The sequence below is a fragment of the Phycodurus eques genome, chromosome 9 (assembly GCF_024500275.1).
Source record: "Phycodurus eques isolate BA_2022a chromosome 9, UOR_Pequ_1.1, whole genome shotgun sequence".
NCBI classification, from domain to species: domain Eukaryota; kingdom Metazoa; phylum Chordata; class Actinopteri; order Syngnathiformes; family Syngnathidae; genus Phycodurus; species Phycodurus eques.
Genome location: NC_084533.1, coordinates 24,419,935 through 24,444,088, shown reverse-complemented (window position 1 = coordinate 24,444,088; position 24,154 = coordinate 24,419,935). Strand labels below are relative to the sequence as shown.

At 40.9% G+C, this 24,154-nt stretch overlaps 1 protein-coding gene across 1 annotated transcript in view; it reads left to right on the top strand.

The window, feature by feature from the left end:
- The window catches only part of afg2a (AFG2 AAA ATPase homolog A), a 113,465-nt gene that overhangs the window by 82,754 nt on the left and 6,557 nt on the right, over positions 1-24,154 (top strand). The window contains exon 16 of the mRNA XM_061686740.1: positions 13,194-13,358. Coding sequence (XP_061542724.1) covers positions 13,194-13,358 — 165 coding nt within the window. The remainder of the gene's footprint in view (positions 1-13,193; positions 13,359-24,154) is intronic.

Genomic DNA, 24,154 nt, shown 5'->3' with positions numbered 1-24,154 from the left:
CGCTTCTTCCTTATGTCGCAAAAATATATGCGCTTAAAGCCTCCAGCTAGCTCACGAGCTCATTGGCCGTTGGACGGGCATCGGCGTCACCTCCTCACTTGAGAATTTAAATAACGACACTGAGCTATTCTGTAGATTGTGACATCCAGGGAAGAAGCATTTTCCGGGGTGTAGGCACAATTGAGTACTACATAATTCTTACTCTTTCCTCGTTTTCAAAAATTAGCTTCAAACATGTGTAGTATATTTCGAAACAAATCAAAATTCAGTTTCTCTGCAACCCATCCTCCGATTTTCAAACTTCTTGGTGCGTCGCACTCAGGTTGTAGTATCCATTCCAACCAGACTTGGCGTTTTTGCTGACTGTCGTCTTTGTGAAATCTTGTCACGTTGCTACTGTAATGCCCTCCCAGCTTCTGCCATCACTGAATAGGCCACACCCCTTAAAGGCACACATTCAACACATGAATACTCCAGTACCTACAGTAATTAATTACCCTTTATAAAACCTGTTTATTTCTTTACATATATTTTATTATGGTTTTAGAAAACAATTATATTTTTCTTGATTAAAGACAAACGTTGTTTTGGGGTAACTGGCATGGATGAATGGCATTTCAATGGATTTTAAAGTTTTATTTGATGTTACGCTAATGCTCGGCTTTATCTCGTTATTCTGTTGGCCTCCGTGTGTGTTTACCTGAGGCTGCCCATGAGGTTTAAAACTGGTACTGGCTCTTACAGTTTGCATCGGTCCCCAACCCCCCATCCCTCCATCATCGCTGTGAGACATTCCTCAAGCCACCGGCCAGGAAGTGTGGCGTGTAATTTGCGCTGTCTGAAAGATTATTGAGCTCGGCGAATACGGCTGGGGACGCTCCCTTGGAGGGGAAAAAAAATGAAAAATTGGGAAAAATGGTCGGCATATAAATCACCAGAAGGATAGCCCAGGTGCAGATGTGTGATTGGTTGTCACGAGACCACGCCTTCAGCCCAAAAACTCCAGCAGAACATTCTCTCTGTTCCAACACATCCCGCTCACCGCTTCCTTCGTGCCTCACCCGTTGACTTTTAATACCTGCCTGTCATGTTTTCTTTCAGTACCTCCCACCTTCCTTCGCCTTCTTCCTCTTCTTCTTCTTTTTCTTCTTCTTCTCCACCAGCCTCTCGCCATGCATCTAGTAATTACCGCAGCTTTTGAGAAAAGCCTTTCATTCAAATAATTATCCCCCCCTGCGGAACACAATAAAATGGCTTCCCCTTGACAGGAAAGGGGAAGTTTTGGGGTTGTGGTGCACTCTCCCCCCCTTGGTCGGATACTGAATAATACAAGAGGAGGCCGGAGTGAGTGGAAATGGCAAACGGCTTTTGATTTAGAGCCACAACCTCTTGTTCACCTTGATGGGAATCCAAGTTCTTGAGGCCATTACAAATATCACGTGTATTTCACTGTAAAACTTGTAAATGGGCAAACGGTTGTAAAACGTCCTCTATTTCTAGATGTGCGGAAAAGGTAGACTGTTGGGTTTGGCTGATGTGTTTTAGTGTTTCAGGCTGTAAGCTTGTTGAGGTTTTAGCATGCAGACATGCCAAACTGAATGCTATTTGTTCCTCGCAGTCCACTGTGGAACAATGACGTGCATGATGGGTATTGATTTTGACCTAAGAAGTGTGAAAATCTGCATGGTAATCGGGGAGGCCAAGGCTAAAATGCGGCTGGGAGTCAAATTTGTACGTGACACTAGAATTTTAGGCTGACTTTAAATGAAAATGGGAACAAATCTACAAAGGGTTTAAGTGCGGTTTTCTGAGACAAAAAAAAAAAAAAAGGCGTACAGTAAAGCCCTGCTATATCGTGGTTCATGCTTCACGGTCCCGCTTTTTCGCGATTTATCATTATTGCGCATTACTTTTTTTTATTTTTTAAACCAGTTAAGGCAATTGATAGTACAGGTAGTCTCTCTGGGATGCAAACACCTTATTTTTTGTACCATATTTTCGCCATTTATTTAGCCATTGCTCTTGCAATTGCTCTTGCAATCAATTGTGTGAAAATCTGCTTGGGAACTGGATAGGGCTTTGCTAAGACATGGGCAGGAGTCGTTAAAGTTGTTTGAGATGCCAGAATTATCGCAAATGAGCATGATAAGATGCTGACATCACGGTTGGTTGATTGAGCTAAATCATTTCTAATCCCAATACTTTTATTCAAGTCACAAAATTTTATAAACCATACATTTTTTTACCGTCCTACACAGGCTGCAATGGGTTAAAACGTTTCCTGTAAATTTTGTATCACTTTTCATGGGACGTTTCTGTAATTATTGGACACTTTGTTGGCATTTTTGAATAGGTAGTCGTTTTGTTTAACGTTAGAACACCAGCATGTGAAAAAGCCGCCCCCCCCCCCCAAAAATAAATAAAAAAATGCTATTACAGGCTGTGTGAAAGGGCTTTTAGCTCACCCCCCACCTGTTGCCCTTGGTAGGAACAGCTGGTCGCTGTAGCAACACTTTTACGCCACCATTACAGTGGACTGTAACAGGAAGTGTCCTGTCCATGTCAATCTGCAGGCAGGATCCGGGCCATGCCTTGTGTTAACAGATGATCTGATTCTCTTTCAGACGGCTCGGGTGTCGGCCTCGCTCCTCGGCGCTGTGCAAAAGTGACCTTGTCTGCAAGCCTCCCGAGTCCTCCGCTCTTCTCCCGTTTCCTGTCTTAATTACGCGCTCCTTTGTGCCATGTTATTTTATTTCTTCTTCCCTGTCATCCCTTGACCGCCTCGCCCCTTCCCTTCTCACCATCTGTCTTTCTCGGGGTGACGATGACCATGATTTTCAATTATAAAAACATTACCTTCCTCAATTCATGACAGTACATGATATGCTGTGGACATTGACTTCATTTTGACTGTAAATGTGCAAAAATCTGCTTGGGAAATTGGGCAGTGCCTGGTTAAGACATGAGTAGGAGTGCTTTCAATTGGCTTCCTTTTGGAGAATAATGAATGTGAATGTTTTGATGTTGTCCGTGATGCTAGAATTGTCACGACAGTGCATGGTAGGCTGCTCCAGATTGATCTTGACCAAAATTTTCAATTAATCTGCTTGGGAATTATATAGGCTTTGAGTGAGACCTGAATAGGAGTGCTTTTTACTTTGCTCGTGATGCTGGAATTATCATGACAGTTCATGATAGGCTGCTGAGGATTGATTTTATCTGAAAATGTGTGGGAAAATCTGTTTAGGAATTGGGTGTGGTACAGTGAGGATAAGCGGTACAGAAAATTGATGTTTTTTTTTATTTGTTGTTTTTTTTTTAAAAAAAACATTGGTCGTGATGCTGGAATTGTCACAGCAGTGCATGTTAGGCTGCTAACTTGGATCCACCATCGAGTCAGAGCTGCTTTTTTTTGTGAAGAGGGAGCAAGGAAGTGACTGGTGAGGCTCAGTAAAGGAGGCGGCTGGAAGGGATTACCGTGCACAAACCTCAACGATTGAGGTCGTTTTGAGGAAACGCGTGTAAATCAAAAGTGGAATAATGCACGCCTAATACGGGGAAACGATTGAAATCTGCTGTGACAAAATCTTTTCCCCCCCCCCCACCCCCTGGGGCGGCAGATTGGGTTACCGGAGTCGAGGCATTGAGGCGACACAGAGAGAGGGTGACCTTGTCGATGAAGAAATCTGACACAGGTTTTTCACATGCTGGGTGGGGAATTTTTCTTTTTTGTGTGTGTGTCCCTCCTCCGACCCTAAAGCCCCAACTCTTGTATCACCGCCTTGTTTTGTGGTGCAGTAGGAGGCTAAAATGCAGCACATCCAGCATACAGCTCTTGTTATGCGCCATGTGGTTGTAAGATGTTCAGAAATCTTGATTTGTCTTTTATCTTTTGTTTCCTCTCTTTTGACGCACACACGTGCAGACACACAATGCCCCCTCCCATCCTCCCGCCTGGCCGGGCTCTGGTCCCAGCTCAGGATGAGGGTAAACAAAAACCAATGTTTAGATTTCACGGAAGTGGAAACGGATCCGGCCGAGTCGGCTGTGTCACTCAGCAGAACTGCTGTTTATGTTTGTGTGTGTGCGTGCGCGTGTCTGTGTGCAAGAATACTTTATTTTTATTTCTTTTTCTTTTTTCTTATACTTCATCTGTTGCACCTAGGACTAATATACACGACAGACTAATGATAATTAACTTAACAAATATATAATTTCTCATTCTCGTTTTTATTCTATTATTATTGTGAATTGCATTATAATGAATTAACCAATGTGTTAATAAAATTGTTGTTTTAAATGTATAATTGTTAGCCTAATAGCATAATTGCCCAAGTCATTGTTAACTTACTGTTAGGAAATCAATGAAGAAAATAGCAATGTGCTTGCTTAAAACAGTTTTTGCTGGTTTTCTGAAAACATTCAAATTTGACTTAGGCTTGGACTAACGTAATATGTATTTGTTTTTATTTTACTATATTTTTTATTTCAATATTTACAATTAATTGACGAACCATTTTAAATAAAATGTCAAATAGGCAAGTGTGCTATTCAGCTCATGTAATATTTATTTATTATATTGTTATTTACAATTAGTTGATTAATCCATTATTTAATAAAATAAATTTTAAAATGTTACATTTATCCATCCATCCATTTTCTGAGCCGCTTCTCCTCACTAGGGTCGCGGGCGTGCTGGAGCCTATCCCAGCTGTCATCGGGCAGGAAGCGGGGTACACCCTGAACTGGTTGCCAGCCAATCGCAGGGCACATAGAAACAAACAACCATTCGCGCTCACAGTCATGCCTACGGGCAATTTAGAGTCTCCAATTAATGCATGTTTTTGGGATGTGGGAGGAAACCGGAGTGCCCGGAGAAAACCCACGCAAGCACGGGGAGAACATGCAAACTCCACACAGGCGGGGCCGGGGATTGAACCTGGGTCCTCAGACCTGTGAGGCTGACGCTCTAACCAGTCGTCCACCGTGCTGCCTAGATTAACTAACCAATGATTTAATAAAAGTTCATGTAAAAACGTTGAAAGTCTATATATATTTTACTAAAATTTGTAAAATTGTATTTGTTACAATAAAATATGAACAATTTTAAATGTGTATGTTTAAAGGTTTAGTTTACAAATGTTTTTTATTTTTAAAAATAAATTAACCAATTATTTTATAAAATAATTTCAAAAATGTTGAATGAAAACAAACATGTTTACTGTACAAATATTTTATTTGATCATTTATGATGAAATAATTAACTAATTCTTTTTTAAACACGATTTTTAAAAATTTACATGTACGGTATATGTAAAAAAAATATTTTATTAATGTTATTACAGATCATTTACAGTAGATGAATTCACCAATTATTTAATAACGTAATTTAAAAAAATATATTTTTATTTCATCATTTACACTGAATTAATTAACAAGTTACCAGTTTTAGAAACAACAGCTGCAACAAATAGTACAAGGACGCTTGATGATGTGAATGCTCGGCGGGCCGGATTAAAGAAGTGTTTGTGGCAAATGCATGCCTGTTAATTTTTTTTAAGCTAACATCACTTAGCCCAGCGTTAGCATTTTGGTTTATCGTAACCTTTGCATTCTTGTATGATTTAATATGCTTGGCCTGACAAGAGCCTAGCGTTGTTTGACATAATGCAAGTCCATTTGCTTACCTTGGCGCTGGCCAAGGTGTGCCTGTCCTTTTGTCCACTCTGATTGGCCAGCCTGTCCTTCTGTGCTGCTCTATGATTGGCCGGCCTGCGTTGAGGGGGTAGCCGCCTAGCTAGAGTGCAATTAATGAAGAATGTGCGTTTTGTGCAGCGTTGGCCAGACAGCCTTGCGTTGATTCCACGCCAGTCCAGTCAGGAATGTGCAATGTGCCCCCAGGAACCGGGAGAAGTTTACACTGAAGGCCAGTTCCCTTTAAAACCAAGCAGAGAACTGCGGACAGCTCTCAGGAAACAGCTCTTTGTAAAGCAAACATACATGTGTTTTATGGCAGACGCTTTACTGCTGCTTTTTTTTTTTTTTTTTTTTAAATGATGATGGCCTCCAATGAGTCCACTTTTCAACATGGCCTCGCTCTCATTTCCTTTGCTTTTCTTCACCCTCCTGTAATAATAATCTTGCTTTTTTTCCAGTCGTTTTTATTGCTGTAGTAGATTTGACCCATCCGGTGACTTTATTGCAGGGAATTAAGTGGAGGGTGGATGTCCCTCATGTCGTCTTAGCTCCCACTTAACCTTTTGTCTCGACCCGTTTTCACCCTGTGCACATATGATCGTGACCCTCTTTCACTCACACACACGGTGTCAGATATATTTGTGTACACACAACTGAAAAAAAAAAATCTATGTGTTGTTTGTGCATCATGGTTTAATGCATCAATTCATTCTGCTGCTCCTTCTGGTGTGCCCACTTTGACCACTGGGGGAGTACAATGAAGTTATACAGACATAAGCGAAGAAGAATCACCACTACTATTAATGACTCAGTAAGGTGCAATAATATTGGTTGTTTTTTTTACAGAGGATAAAGAGTATATGCCTGCCTTTGAGTACGGTTATCTTGTCTGTGTACATGTGTTGCTCCACCATTTGTGTTTAAATAGCCATTGATTAAAGCGTTATAACACTGCGACTAGCCATGTTAATCGTTTGCCCGTCTATGGCATTTTCCTTTGTGTTAGCATGAAGCTAGCAGGGGCATTCCGAAAGCAAGTTGTTTTTTTGTTTTTTTTATACTAAAGTTAGTATGGTTCTTGAAGGACCACTAAAAAAAACGTTTAAGAAATGAATGGAACATCCAAGCATGTCGGTACAAGTTGTCCGTTTTGTGGAATGTATGTGATCAAAAGGTGATGAGCCTTAGGGAGCATTCAACACACATCATTAGCTTGTCCTGTCAAAGTCATTTCAAATCAAAGCTTCATTTCTTGGCCTTTTTTATGCTATTTGGCATATGGTTTGAAATATGTGTGGGTTAGCAGAGGGTTAACTGTTTGCTAGCTGGACACAGCAGCACTGCGGCCTCGCCCTCAGGACTATAGTGTGGCCTTGTATTTTGTTTGCAACCAGATCGACATTGCCAAACGAGAATCTCTTCTCAACTGCCTTGAGAAAATACGGTACTTCAAGGGCTCCGTTTGTTGTAAACTGCAAGGTACTTGGTTGGTTCCCACTGTGAGAATCTGGGGTGGCCCTTCTCTCAGCCGGCGTGACTCACCAAGGCCTCCGAGGATTGCAGACTGACAGGTTAGGAAACCGCATACGGCGAATGCCTTCAGCCGTGGAAGTCCGCTCGTGTCTCCACGGGCAAGCCAGCAGCTGTAAACGTACAGTATTTCCGAAAGCAGTGCTTCTGAAACTGGGATTCCCTTGAACTATGGGCATCTGCAAAATAATGTGCAAGAAATCATATTGTATTATTTAAAATAGATCGTACTTACTGGCACCAATAAGACAAACGAAATGAATTATTCCTCGACCTTAGCTTCGGGCCAACGAGAAGCTTAGACATGATTGTCAAGTATCATCACATAAATCTGATATCTGTTCATGAATATTCAACAATACAAATAAAAGTACTTTGGGGAATTTATATATACATATATATATATATAAATATATATATATTTATGAAAATGTATTTTGTGAAGCACTTTGTGTTGCTTTTTAAGTGTGGAACGCGTAGCCTTCCCTCCGCTCACTCAAAACGTAAGACGGGCGCTTCACTGTAATTACAGATTAGTACCGTCAAAGACCGTAAAAACTAAGTACAAATGGACACAATGTCAGTTCCAACATCAGGACAAATTACAGTGACGCATAGGACTGTATTTTTTTGTAAGTACAAAGAAATGACCCCCTTCCAATTGGAGCGGTCACAAATCTAAGATTCAAGATCTTAGTGATTGAAAAATGAATGATGGAACGATGAACGCAATATAATTACCTAAGCGAAAGCCCTTGAATAATGTCTTTATTACGACTTTTTTTCTCCCAAAAAATCCATTATTATTTTTAGAACACTGCAACGTTTTTCCTAAAAAAAAAAAAAAAAAAAAAAAGTATGAATTTGTGATTGTAACTTTCAATTCCCCCCAGGAAGGCAGTACTCTAATTCATAGTTCGAGGTCCACATGGTAGTTATGTTCTGTTAGCATTAGGATTATGAGGGGTCCCTGTAAAAATATATTTCCCCTTTAAGAGGAGCCTGAACCCCTGCCCTTAATCTTTACAAGGAAAAATATAGATGTGGAAACTGGCATACCGTGGACCAGGTCTTAGGATCTCAGTTGCGCTATAGAGGAGGACGGCGCTTGAATAGCATGGGCGTCTGTTTGTAAACACAAGTAGCTCAGGGAGGGTGAGAATTCCCTCGGCACCAGCACTTGTGAGCCAAAGAGTCTCTGCATTGTGCAAGGAGGTCTGAGGGTCTTCCTTGACAGGAAGTCCTCTGTCATGAGGGGTTATTTGGAATGCCTGCAATGGCCACCATTGTTATCCGCACCAGGCCCTTTCACACAGAGATCTTGCAAAATTGGTGCATCAGAGCCAGCTTTTAGTCACCCACACCTTTCACACAGCGCCCAAGCATCTTCTTTTCAATTCGATAATCAGATGAAATATGAAATAGTGGCATTGCTTTCAATTACAGCCAATCAAATTGCACATAAGTGTCCACTCACGCTTAAAATAACCCTAACCCATTTCCGGGTTTTAAGCCAGCGAGGCACAAAACGGCAGCCGCACCAACCCCAAGCCATATACTGTAAATACAGTATATAAAGTATCAAATATTGTTTTAAAGCAATACTTCACTATATTTATAATGTATAGCGAAGCAAAACGTAACCCGAGCGGTACACACTGCGCTAGGTACATTGAAGTGAATGGGAGCAAGGGAGCCTCTTTTAAATTACCCGCGCGCACTTTTATTCTCGCCCACTCTCAACCCACTTCTTGTTAACTATTAATCTATCCTTTTTTGGTTTAATAAATGTAATAAAAATACAATGTACTGTATGTGCAGCATCATAGGCTTACACAGTCTCGCTGCTCAGGGAGTCATTATATCCAATCACTCAGTCTGCGGGAGTGAGTCGCCAACTGTCATTTTTTGGTCCAGTCCAATCGGGTTCGACCGCATCATGCAGTGTGCGGCGGGCCTTAGATACCATTTTCCCAGCATCATGGAATACTCTTACATTAAGCGTTATAGTCTGGTGGATTATCATTCGCCAATGATGGATAAGTGGAAAGTTTATTGGCCAATTGGAAGACACAATTCCAAAAACCTGATTAGCAATTAGTCGTCCTTAAACTTAAATCATCAATGCGGAGTAATGAAGTCGACAAATCGGTTCAACCCCTTTTAAATGGGCATATAGCCGCAACTCTAGTTGTTTTCACAGAAGGAGATCCTGCCATTCTTGAATACCCTTACGAAAAGGTGGCGTCCCGCCTGAGTTCCTGCTCTGATACTTGCCAAGTTGTTCCCCTTTCACAGGCTGCGTGCGTGAAAGGGGTTTTGGGTCTCCAATTCCAGGTGTGCCATTTCAGTCAGGTTTGCACTTCCTCTGGTGGCATCTCCTTCCTTCCCCCGTCATCTTGAAGCACATTTCCTAGCCGGAGGCGTTCGTAATTACTGATGGCTGGCACGCCATTCATGTCAGATGTGCAACAAGGTGGACGGACTCCTTCGTGCAGACTTGTACAAACAATAGAGAATTCCTCATTTGTCCAGGGTGTCTCCCACGCTACTTGTCAAGGTTGTCAAGTGGTCTGTCCGGGGGTCCGAGACTTTGGGTTATGAACCAAACCTGCTCGCCAAGTATTTGTCTTTTAAGGTACCCCCCCTGCTGCCTCCCCTTCTGAATCCTTGAGAACAGGAAGTGTTGGATGGATGGTTGGCGAGGGGGGGCGAGGGGTGCGAGGTTGGAAAGCCCTCCCTCCAGGGCAGTCAGATGAGTTTAGCAGTCTGGAAGCTGAGGGTCTGCACAACGGAACCCTTGGAGCCCGGGCGTCTGGAAGCTTCTAGAGCTCCTCTGCGATACTTTGCTATTGGGAACCAGACAAGGTCTTGCTGAATCCAAAGATTTGAATATATTGTTCAGTGATGGACTATCACTTGAACAATTTAATAATAAAAATCTTAAGTCAGTTTACTTGGAGATCAAATCAGTTGTCCCCATTGAAATGAATTGAAATTGCCCCCAACCTCACCTCCCGCACAAAATAGGCACAGGCAATGCTCGCTAATGTGCGGGAAGAGTCGTGACAAATTAGACTTACTGTTGCCCTCCACAAAGAGGTTGGGCTTGTTTGTTAGTTGGCGGGATTGTTCAAAAATGGCCAAGCAGTTATGGTGCGGAATTTCGTTCTGACGAGTGGTTAGAACGTCTTTCCTGACAGTTCCGAGTTTCTGGGTTTGAATCTCGATTCGGGACAGTTGAGTATGTGCCTGTAACGTTATTCCTTGTGTCCAACAAAAGTCATTGGTTTGTTTTGGCTTTGACATGAAAGTGTTTGCATCGCTTTAAAATGGTGGCCTAGCTTCCAAGTCACGGGCAGGGAAATTGTGTGTGCGGGCAGTTATGTAAATGAAAAAATAAAATACAATTCTATCGCTGCAACGGACGATTATTTTAATAATTGATTAAGTCATTGGGGGCAGTATTTTGTAAATTTGGTAAATCGTGATGTCACAATTGTAGCCGCTAAGCTAGAAGGGAGGACAATATCATAAGATGTATTATTTTTTAGTCTTGGCAGAGTTCTGGGTTTTTGCTCATGTTTTAGAATTGTCATTCAGGTTCTCCCACTCCAGCTTTTGACGAACCACTACATTTTATCCACATTGATACTGTATATTCCAGTTGGTGTACTGCTACTGATAGTCTCTTGTCTACCACAGCCAGCAGTGGAAGAATGCCATGACCAGAAAAACAAGATTTCCTCTGGTGATCGGCTGCTCCTTTTGTCAGTGCTGGGCCACGCTGTGGCTCCCTGAGGCCAACTGCTTGTCTTCCAGCCTCTCGTGTTCCACGTGCAAACACAGGAAAAACAGCAGATAAAAGGCTGAAAAAGTGTCCATCACGCCCTGTGAAATGGAAATTGCTTATCCAGAGGAGGTTTGAGGAAACGGTAGACAAAAGGCTGGCAATTGCGTCCTGCATGCTTTGCACGCAGGGGGAATTTAAAGGAACACAAGCAAGCTCGAATTCAAATTGATATCACTTTTGCAGTCTGGGTCAAACTTGAAAGGGGACATTATAGAAAATTTATTTTTTTGTTTTTTTTAGCTGCTTGTATACAAATGGTAAAAAAGGTCTTTGGAGTTTTTTTTCCCCTTTCTTTTACAGGCAACCCGTGCTGTAATTCCTCCCCACTGTGATATAACAGTGGGGCTAATTTGCATAATAACTCCACCCACTTTCTTCCACGTCTTTCTTTCTTCTTTCTTTACTTTCTTACTTTACTTCCATACTGCTTCGACCTTACTTACTTGCTTGCTTTCTTACTTATTTGCTTGCTTGCTTACAAGCTTACAGCGTACTTACAAACCTACCAACAAAATGACTTAAGAACTTACGTACTTACAAGCTTACAACTTGCTTGCTCACTTTCTTTCTTTCCAATATGCTGACTTGCAATCCAAGATGAGCGTGAGTTGTTACCATACAAACAATGTGTGTGTGACTATGAAGCGTGTCAGAGAGAGGACAAAAAAAATCCCTGTTGCGGCCCGACTGATCATTCCTGACGTGACCTCCCGCATGGCTCGCGTCTCCCGTCTCGTGGAGTGAAGTGCCGCGGTGGGCCGGCCCGTCTGGGCCTCGGTGAGGGGCTCCGCTCGAACAAGAACAACAATGAATCTGTCAGCGCCAATTGATGCCCATTTTCCAGTGGATTCCGCATTGAGTTCAAGATGTTTGACAAAAGAGCAATTCACGATTTCCTTTTTCCCAATCTGGCCAGTTTACAGCTGAGGAGGCGGCGTACTTGTCACACTGCAAAAACAAAAATTTACCCAAGATTTGATATCTCAGAGCAAGGCATAATATGATTGTTCTTTGTCTGCCAAGATATTTCTTCTTACTAGGCGATTTTGTGTCAAAGCATTTCACTTGCTTTAAGCTTTTCTTTCCTTCACTATCTTAATAATGCATTATAATTTATTGGTATTATATTATAGTCCTCATTTCGTCGTGTTTTTTTTTTTTTCAGCTCAGTTTTTGCACTGCATGGCTGAGTGGAGGGCTCAGAGACAGGCGCACTTGTCTGTCCGTCTGCTTGTCTGGATTGGCGAGGCGCCTGCCACTTAACCAAGTCTGACAGGGGAGACAACCGTGGTTTTCGGGTACTTAACAACTGTTTTGGGGTCACGCAGACGTGATCTATAGGAAGTGGAGCGTCGGTCGAGTAACGCCTACGCGGCGGCCGCTCAAGTGGACAACCTAGTTCACTTTAGCTCAAGAGTGCAGCTCATTCTTCAGTCTGAAGCTGAATATACGACATATACAGGCCCCAAATTAATAGATGCTGTCTCTGGGAAATAAATGTCTCCCTCTGCTGAAAATGGGTAAAAATGACCCCGAAATGTCTGCTATAAATGAAAAACACAGATTTCCTGTTTGTGCCCGTCTACTCATAACAGACATGCTGACCAGATTTCATGTTGCCAAGCAAACCTGGCTTCAGGCCTGAATATTCAAAACTCTTTGAGTCTATAGTTTTATCTTTTATGGCGAGTCATCAAACATTGCTTGGCATCCGCCGATCACACACAATAACGAAGCCTAAAATATTTCAAAGTTTAACGTCCCCCAGCTGTCCATTATACAAGTTTAAAATGTTGTAGCAATCAGACAGAATGTTTTTAAAAGTTCGTCTTGGAAGGACTCCTGAAAATATCTACTACAGTATCACTTGAAACCAAAATTGGCAGACTTGGGACCTGTGTTTCCCAGCATGGCATCTTAAGAACCTTTTGTGAGTCTACTCATGACACACATGCCTACCAAATTTCATGTTGCGTAATGAAGCCGTTCCTAGGGTCTGAATTTTCAAAGAATTCCACGAGTTGCTAGCAAGCCCATTTTGAGGAGGTCACTCGTTTTTGAGTCAGCCTTTAAAATAGAGATTTATTCCCAATGTCCTTGTTCCATCCCGCAGGCTCTGATGCGTCCAGGTCGCCTCGACCGAATCGTCTACGTTCCTCTCCCGGATGCTCCGACCCGACGGGAAATATTTAGACTCCAGTTTGTGAACATGCCCGTGGCCCAAAACGTGTGTCTGGACGACCTTGTGACTTGCACAGAAAAATACTCTGGAGCCGAGGTGAGTTTGTTTACATCAGTCTCCACTTAGGAATTAGCAGTAACAGCAGAAAAATAGGAGAACAAGCACCTTCACTTGGGACCAGACCAGTTCTCTTGGGACTAGAACTTTCTCTCAGGATGAGTAACTTCTCTTGGGACTAGTACCTTCTCTCAGGAATAGAACCTTTTTCCTGGACTAAAATCTTAATTTGGCACGAGACTCAACTTTGTGCACTTGTAAGATTGTCACTCGATGAAGTTCAGTCCATTCAGTTGTATACATTTACGGGGCAAATCAGCCACATCCGATATGGTGGACACTGATGTATCGCAGCGACGGACTCAAGGTAATGTCTATGTATATTGTTCGAAGCTTCCAAATAATCATCTGTGGTGTGAATTCAAGTGAGAAGTTAATATGCGTTTCGACAATGTCATGAGCCACGCTCGTGATCCGGCAGCTGACCGAAACTGATCGTCAGGCAAACCTTTCATTGTGCGACGGACCAGTCTCCCTGCATTCCGCGTGATTCCCCCTCACATAACTGCAAATATGCCATGTCCGAGTGACTTCCGACGTAATGCTTTACTGCTGTCTGTGCTCCCCAGAGACATGTTCCCATAAAAAGTCAAGGGACCCCAAAATACAAAGGTTGTAGCTCGTGCTAGCAGCCTATTATTGGCACTTTGGTTTACAAGCTCACAGTAGCATAGAATTATTTTACAGATAATACAAGTACATTGCTTACCTTGGAACAACAAAACGGTGGATCTGTTTTTGAGGCCTTAAGTGAGCCTGTTGATTTTTGAAGAATTCAAATTACTAAGTGGCACACTGAATAGAGCCTGTGTTTAACCAGGTTACTTGAGTCTGTTGTTGATTTTTGAGGGATTCGAGTCGACTCACTATGTGGATGAGCGGCATTCACCTAGGTTAATTCTGAAAACATTTCCCACGCAAACTCCTTCTGTGGACATAAGTCAGGTGTAGGCCGTCTGCAGTAAGTCAAGCTAAACAGAGGTTATCTGTGGGGTCCTCGTCATATCCTGCATGAAAAAGCCCAAAGCGGCAGTACACCTGGAAGGAGGTATGCAGGGAGAAACCAATCCCCCCCCAGCCCCCCCTTCTATCGAATGTTGTGTTTGACATGGGGGGTTTCTGCCTTGGTGTCTCATCTGTGGAATGGGCGCTTTGCCGTCACTTGCAACTTCACCACAGACGTTCAAAGACAAGCCACGGCTGATGAGAGTCCCACCTGTGTAACGTATGATATTTGACATTGCAGCTGCCGTAGTTCACGTTATTTTGGATCTTTGGAGGGGAAGTTTGGGGGCACTCGAAAATGGCTGCTTCAAAACAAAATGGCCAACTTCCTGTTCAGTTACAGTCATGAGTCCTTGAGACTTTTCTGTGCGTCTGGTTTTAATAGATGCGTCCACCAAATTTCATGTCGATTGATAAAACTGGTGTCTGCAGCAAATTTTTTCCAACTTTTTGTCTAACTTTTTAGGGAAGCGCTACTGAGTGAAAAATCCCTCATCCAAACCAAAATGTACAACTTTTTATTAAGTTTCGGACATGGGTCCTTGAGACTTTTCACTGCGTCTGGTTATGACAGACATGTCCACTCAATTTTTTGTCGATCGGTGAAACTGGTGTCAGGGGCTGACAGGCTATTTTTGTTCTCACTTCCCAGTGGACTTAACTGAGTGCAAAATGGCTGTTTCAAACAAAAATGGATGACTTCCTGTTCAATTTTGGGCATAGGTCCTTGAGACTTTTTCGTGTCCGCCAAATTCTGTGTCTTGTCGATTCAACTGGTTTTGGGGGCTATTTTTTTTTTCCAACTTTCCAAGGGAGCGCTACCGAGTGAGAAATGGCTGATTCAAACCAAAACGGCTAACTTCCTGTTCAACTTCGCAAATGGGTCCTTGGGACTTTGTCGTGCAACCTCTCATGATAGACTTGTCAACCAAAGTTCATGTCGATTGGTGAAACTGGTGATTCGAACCAAAACAGACCAATTCCTGTTCCATTTCAGGCATGGGTTCTTGCGATTTTTTCGTCCGTCGTCTTATGATAGACATGTCGACCCAATTTCATGTTGATCGGTAAAACTGGTGTCAGGGGCTATTTTTGTTTCTTTTTTTTTGTGCAAACACACAGGTGAGTAATTAGTTATTCTCAGAGCAGTGCTTGGAGGCTTGTTAAACTTACCTGCTTTCCTCCCTACTTGCGATGACATCTGTTTTCCCGGTACTAACATCCCCTCTCAACACCCCAAAAAATGGCCACAGGCTCCTCTTCCTCCAAACAGAGGTGATATTTGATAGTGTAATAGGTGCGTTGTCAGCAACAGCAGCAGCTCGCCTTGCCCCCCCAAAGGAAAGGTGTGATGCCGCTTAGCTCCAGTTGTTTTGTGTTTGTGGTTGGGGAAAACACCTAGAGGATTCATTTCACATAGTCGGATCAGATCAAAGACAACAGACGTGAATGAATAAAGATCCATGGATGCTAACATGCTAAAGAGCAAAACCATCCTGCGTGTTTTGTGTTTGCATTTTTAAAGTTTTTTTTTTTTTTTTGCTACAGTCACGAATGGGTCTGCTTGCTGGCTACTGTCGAGGTGCCCACCACTCCGTTGGTGCAGCGTCGTCTTTGCTCACCTCTTTCATGCTGAATCTTTCCTTGCATGGCTGCATGTGGGTGATCTGGCTCTGCGTGTGGTGTGCAACAAAAATTATACGTCGGACTGGAAGTTGAGTTTCCCCACGAACAACAATAATAAATTCTAAATTCTGGGGGGGGAAACAATATGCAGTGCAACCACCCACAAGGGGAGACAAACAAGTTTCCTCTTCACACCTGTTATCTGGTTACTCCCCCTCTTGTGATTTACAACCTTGTATTTGTCACTGCAAAGATTCTTAGCCGCTTAAGGAAAAAAAAATAAAATAAAAAAAGTAAAAATCCATCCATAAACATACCCGCCGCTCAAACAAACCATAGCTACATATGCATATAATTGTACCGTTGGGCAACGACGACAATGAATGATGAACAGCTTCCGAGGAATGTACTGGTGTAAAGAGGACATTTACACAACAGCTAACTTGTGGAAAAAAATAATGTTTGGAGTAAAAACAATCTCCAATCACAAGGACCTTAAAAACAAAAAAAAAAGATTTGTCAAAAAGACACCTGTAAGTTACGAAAACGCAGCCTTAGCTTGACATGCTAATCATTCCAACACAAAAAAACTCCAGCCGCTCCTCTTTGTTTTGTTCCATCATTTACTTCAAAATTAAAACAATGATACAAACAGTATTCCAGGATACAACATTTTCGTAAATTTCTTTTCTTTGAATTATGAGGAAAAAGTTGATACACGAACACTCGACGGCGGCACTAAATTTCACAACAAGCAGCCGTTTAGTAGATTGTGAACAATTGTTCAACAAATAGGCCGAGTGCTTCTTCGAGCTGTTTATTGCCACTACCAGTTGAGGTTTCCTGTCAAACTAAACAGAACAAAGACAATTACGTGTGTATTTCATCAAACCACATAACTTTGCCCGGATTAATGGCATTTCCATTCATTTCAATGGGGAAAGACAATTTGAGTATATGAGGAAATGTGTGCGTAACACGACGACTCCGCTGTTAGCGTAGCGAATGATATCACTTTGCTGGGGATTCGTCATAAGCGCAAACAACAACACTGCTGCCATACTGTTTTTACTTTTTACACAGAATCAAAATGTTGTCTTTTTATTTTTAAACGTTGAGACAAATGTTAGTGTTTTCTCAGATGACACTCATTTCAAACGGACAAACCAACTAGCTGCAGCTCCTGATGTCACTCACTAGGCCACGCCCCTTAAAGGCACTCATCAGCATGCAAATGTTCGACAGTAAGTGTGTGTGACTTTCAGCTTAATTACACTTCATAAAACTGGTTTATTTCTTTATATTCTCTTTGTTTTACGTTTCATCCTCTTTTTATATTCGCATGATACAATACAGTGCCACTTTGGTGTTTTGGGGCAGTGAAACTGATTATTGGCATTTTAGTTATTTTCAGTGGGGAAAATTGCTTTGATATAAAGTAGGAGTCATTTGACTTATGAGCTTGGTCACGGAATAAATCTAAACTCGGAAGTCAAGGCAACACATTTTTATCCAGACCCTCGCCAAAAAATGTTACGGTATCGTTGAGTTTTGTGGGAAATGGTAAAGTAGTTTTTCTGTTTACCAACCATGATTAAAAACAACAGAGGTAAGAGGCATATCATTTGTACTGGATGTCGTGGGCAGTCGTCTCATGTCGGTGAACATTCCCCGTGTGTGTCGACGTGCACTTTGCATCTTGTGAAGGGGGTGGGTAGAAAAGAAAAAAAAAAAAGCACATTTCAGTGGTGCACATCACACAGGTGGACTTTTACACACCTTGATGTTAACACACACACACACACACAGGTCTCTTGAGTGTGGGTGTGTTTGGTAAATATGCCATCCCTGAATTCCCAGCTCGGTGGAGAATGCCGAGCTTTCATTCGTCTGATTAAGGGGCGAGGACAAATATGCCCTTAAAGGCGAGGCCCGCCTATACACCCCTTACACACACACACACACACACACACACACGTACAAGCACATACACTTACACTTAACTTGGTGTAACCCCAACACAGGGACTACCCAATACAGTTTTTATTACATTGATTGATTTTTGATTTGTATCACGATATGTGGTTGCCGATTAGATTCAAGGACGATATCGATTTTTTTAGAATGATACGATCCGAAACGATTCAATGGCTGGAAATTGATTCCGTAACTTTTTAGCCAACAATTCAACCAATGTGACTGTGAAATAAGAAACCTGAAATGGACAGTGCAGGTGAAATTTCCTAAATCCCTGTTGTTGTCTCGTAAGGGAATCAAGTAAAATGAATGATGGTCATTAAATATGGAGGTTTTCCTCATGTACTTGTAATCTTTTGCAATAAAACAAAGGAGAAAATATCAATATATATATATATATATATGTTATATTATTTCAGCTATGGTTTTACTGGTTCGGCCAGTTTTTCCTGGAAAACTTGTTAGAACTTGAAAACAGTGTCCAGTAGTTGACGTTGTCGCTCGCTGCTCGTACCCTGCTATCTTTTTTTCATAAGCTACAAATAGTTATTCAACAGTCGCTCAAGGTAGCGTTGTGCTAACTAAAAAAAAATAAGTTAAGTAAAAGTAATTACAAGTGTGTTTCTTGGAAATACAACGCATACACGCCTCCACATGAAGTCTGCCTTGCGTAAATCCAATGCGTTATTTCCTAGTATCAATACATTCGATTGATGACCTTTTAAAATGATTTTAATCGATACATTTTCATCCAGAAGGCTAACTTTCCATACTTTGCCCAGAGGTGATTTCAAGTTTCTCTGATTAGCCCCAAACAAAGTTCTGTTTTTGTCGTTCTTGAATGAAGTTCTTTAGCTCTTGAATGTGATTGCTTGTTTTTTGTTTTTTTTCACCGACCCATTTGAAAATATCTATTTTTTCCCAATCGAGTTGTACTTGTTATAGGTCACATTAATGGTAGGGAAACATTTTGAAATGATTTATTCTTAGTCTCATTCTTTTTCAGCGCAAAAACCTGGCTTTTGAGCAAGGGTGTGTAGACTTTTGATATCTACTTTTTGTACAGTAGATACAGTATGTCTGTCTATGGTCTTGTGTGCTGTATGTACTGCAGCAGTTTATTTTAATGACTTTTTCTTCTTTGGTGGCAGAGCCTCATATTGTCACACTTTCATCAGCAGACGCACGCACAACACACACACACGCTCGACTTTTATTTATTTATTTTTATTTATTTTCTTTTTTGCAGCAGCTCTGTGTTTGTCTTGGAGAAGCGGGCCATGCAGATGCTTCCTCTTTGGCTTTTTCTGGAGGATCAAACATTTTTATTTTTGCCCGCTCGTGTTTTGTGTTCGATATTATTTAATAACTTGACAATGCAACTTCTAGCGCTAAGCGGCTAATGCACGGATATAAGTTGCAACTGAGCTAAATTTGAATGACTTAACTGTGATGACTTGCTTGAAATGTAGCGGGGCACTCGATTTTTGCCACAGTAACTTGCTTGAAACGCGAATGTTAAGACTTGAACATATGCGACGTCCTAATACTCTTTCTCTGTCGTCTCTCCTGTAAATGTGAGCGATTGTGTGTGAGGCGGGGGACGGTGGGGGGGGGGGGGAACTGGACGTCGCCGGGTGTAGACACAAAGGCGGATTGATAGTAAACACACACACATACACACAGTGGATATGCTGCTCACAGGCCCTTCATTAAGGCTGTCTGATACGGTCACTGGGCGCCTTTGTTGCCGGAGGAAGCCAGACAAGTACACCAGAGTGATTTGACCCGTTATGTATGGTAGGTATGTGCTGCCTGCCGCTATTAGCCAGCTCACTTTTTCATTTTCTCAACCTCGGGAGGGTTCATAAAGGTCAGGTAGGGCAAGGACAATCTGGTGGTACAGCATAAAAATAAAGAATTTTTTGTTTTGTTTTTTTAAACATACGAAACAAATTTTTGCTACCTGGTCAAGCAAAATGGTGCAGTTTTTTTTTTTTCTTAAATATTTTGTAATTTATTTTGTATTTATTATTATTATTATTGAGTTCCTTTGTTAGCAATTATTACTTTATAGTGACTGGCAGCTTCAGCCTTTTTATTTTCAATTTTATTTTTTGATTAATATTTAATTTATTCATGTATTTTGTATTGTATTTTTTTCAGCAAGTAGAGACAAATCAATCACCAATATTTTGTTTAATTATATTTGTACTTTATTATTAAACAGGACTTCAGCAGCAGCTTCAGAGAAATGAAGAACAAATATTGATTTAAGCTACTTAACTAAATTGACCTACATGGGGAGAGAAAAAAAAGAAAAAAGTACTTTTTTGTAATTATTTTGTAATTTACTTTTTATTTAAAATGTAATTGCTGTAGTATTTAGTTCCTATCAATTTACTTTTTACCAGCTTGTAAAAAAATGAAAAATCTTTTTTAACCCACTTAAATAACTGAAGATGCATGGTCAAGCAAAATAGTGCACTTTTTTGGTAATTATTTTGTAATTTATTTTTTATTTTTTAAAAAAGGAAAGAATTGTAGTGCACATTTGTGGTAATTATTTTGTAATTATATATTTTTTTAAAGAAAATAATTGTAATGATTATTTAGTTCCTTCGGTAGCAATTTACTTGAGACTGTTGCGGCTCCGTCGAACTTGAGAGCAGGTGGAGCAGCTTCAGGAAAATATTTGTATATTTTTTTTTTTTTTTATTATTCATATTTTAATCTTTTTTTTTTTTTTAATCAGTTTATTTGAAAGGGGACAATGCAATTTCATAAAACACATGAAATACACATGGTTAAAAAAATTTTTTTTTAATTTAATTATTATGTTGTATTTAATTTTTAGGTGACAGAAATTGGTCAATTTACATTTTTGTATTTAATTTTACAGGAGGTGCAGCTTCAGGAAAATAAAGAAAAATATTTTTGTACTTTAGTAAATTCACTTTAGCTACATGTTCAGATACAATTTGCATTTTCTTTATTTTTTATTTTGTAATAAATGTTTTGGTTTATGTAGTGGTTTTATTTAGTTGGTTTTTCAGATGCAATGGGAGCAATGTATAATAAATTGTAATATTTTGGTACACACGTCGCTGTCACGGCTGCTCAGTTCAGCATAGCGAATGTGAAAAACAATCATCTCCCAAGCACTGACAAACATTGCAGCGTTGTGACAGGGGAGGACATTTGAACTTGCACGGGGGCACACGCGCAGACGGCCGGTGCGCCTCGCGGCCATCACGCTGCCTCGGACGCACAGCGGCGGCCTTTATGCTCGGCTGCTCAACGCCGCGCGCACATTCCCGCTTTTGAGCCGCAACTGCGCCTCTAAATCACCACGCATGCTTTATGCACACGCTCCATTTATGTGGGTGTGTCGTGATATATTACAGTCGGCCAGCCGCTGTATGTGGGGTGCCGTTACCTTCATATGATAAGACAAAGTGATGCTTTAATGAGCTCCGGATAGAAATAAAAAGGCAGCAAAATGCTAACATGATACCCAAAACCTCCAAAGTGCAAACATACCTGGCAATATTTTAGCCGCATAATACGCTGTAGAAGTGTACGAGGCGCGCCCAAAGTACACGTTCCAAAAAAAAAGTCCTTTCTTCCCTCCTTCCTTCTTTCTCTCCTTCCTTCCTGCTTTGCTTGACCTAAAACCTGCTTTTTTTCACAACTTTCCTTCCTTAATACATGCATCCTTACATCCTTCCTTCCTTCATTTAAACCTACTTTCCTTCCACCTTCCCCAGACACTCGCTTATTCAATGTTTTCCTTCCTTCCTTCCTTCCCCCTCAGACCCGTTTTGTTTCTCATCATTTTTATAATGCTATGTTTTTTTCAGTTGACAATAACGTTGTTGTTTTTATAAGCTAGGATAATGCTGTTTGCGTTGGTTACAAAACCATTGTTGTTACAATTATGTTGTTGTTTTTCTACATCCAAAACTAATTACCAAATAGACATTGTCTCTATTTTGTTAATTGTGAACTGGACAATAAATGTAAACCAAAAAAAAAAGAAATTGATATAAGTCCCACATAGACATCAAATGCAAATACATAAGATTGACAATGGCTAATATTGTTGAGTCACGACAGCCCAAATAAAATTTTAGTCTCGCTTTTTAGCTGTTTTTTTTTTGTTTTTTTTTCCATTGCATTGCAGATTGATTTTTCATTTCCCGTGGCATGAAATTTGTGTTCAATCACTTAAATGTCTTGATGCACTGCGGCAGGCTGATGTGCTCCCGTCAGCTTCTGGCTGTGCAAATGAGGGGCAGGTCTAATCATCAAGAGTCTCTCAGTTCTGAGACTTGCTGACTCAAGACGCAAAACACTAGCTCAATAGCAAGTCCACGCCGACGTGTTTTTTTTTTTTTTTTTTCGATGACGAAGCAAAAATGGGCCGCATGAACAGTAAGCGCCTCTGTGCTGGCTCCAGTTAAACACTAAACGCCTGTGACGGCGGCCTCGATATACACTGAATCTTGCGCTTCACGGCTTGTTTATTTGCTGACAATACAAATATTAGACAGATTTTATCACCGGACCAGACGGCGATCAACCTGTGACCCCCGTGCACGCCGCCACCCGGGCAGAACCGATCTTGACGGATATGTAAAAGACCGGAAAATGTCTCTTTGGGGCTGCCCTAACTTACTTTTACTGCATTTTTCGCTCTTCACTGCAGGGTTCATGGGGGTTTACTGTAATTCGGAACTACGCACATTTTCTGATGTTTTGTGCTCCATGTGACATTGCCCACTAGTGGCCTGGCATGCATATTGCAAAAGTCTTTCATACAAGCCTCCTGTTTTAACTGGGACTGTTTTGATGCGCAATGTATAATCAGTAAACAATGCAGGTTTTTAAAACAAATTTTTTTGGGTCATTCATTGTTTTGGTAAAAGTATCCCTATTATCATTTTTGGGTGATAATGTTTTTCTCATTTTTCTTAACAGCAACGTTGTTGTTTTAGTTGTTTACAATATGTTATAGTTTTCATTAGGATTGTGCCGATCACATTTTTTCGAGTCTTTGATTTTAAATATCTGCCGATACCGAGTCCCGATCTGATACATATAACAGTCAAAACTCAACTTTTACTATTTAAAATGACAACCAAAAAATAAGTCAATAAGTGAAATAGTAATATCAAAAAATGGAAATACAAAATATATCTTTAGCAAATAGAAATAATTTTGGTAATCCTAATTGATTTAAAACAGGAAAATTTCAGACTGATTTCATGTCAGACAGTCAGGGGGGGAAATGACTATATATCGGCCGTTCCTGCTGTGCGCACCTTGGCCTCTTAGGGGCAGTGTGGTGCGGTGCATGCATGGAGCGACACGGTTGCAGTAAAAAAAAAAGAATAGGAGAACATCGAGATAAAACATTAATTTAACTCGTTTTTCACAGATTAGGAAAAATATATGCCTGTGAGTTTTGTTATATTACCTGTCTGTATGTATTACTATGCAGTTTGTGTGTAAATATTTGTTATTTGAAGCTAAATCCCAGGTTGATCTATTGATAATTCGAGCTAGCCCATCAATGGGGGTCTCCATCGACTGTTAGCATTAAGATGGTGATTTCTAAAAAGCTCATGTGTGTCTAGTATTTAAATACACAATGTGTCTAATTATTTTTGTTGCATGTTTAGTTTAACACTAAACTGCACCTGGGGTGTCATTAAACAGTTTAATGCACGCTCAGGGAGGGCAGAGACGGACGGTGCCATGAATGCACACATGCACACAAAAACACACAGTCTGCATTTCACTTTCAGTCACATACCATGACTAAAAATATCCCGAAAAGTTACGTTGTTTAATATAAAATGAAGCTATTACTGTTGTGCTTGGCAAGATCTTCGTACCTTTGGATTATTTTGTCCCTTTGCGACATTTAAAATGTTGGGAAATTAATAAAGCCGATCTTTTTCACCCAATCTCCATCATCTGAAAATCAAGTGACGGACCGGATTTTCCATCACGTGATCGGACCGGGATGTCCCGAGTTTTTGTTTTAACAATAACATTGTTCTTCTCCTTTGTTTCATCAAGGCTGTGACAGAATAATGTTTAATGGGGAGTGTGATGGTAGGACCATTTAAGGTGCCTAAATGTGTCAAAAAGAGTTT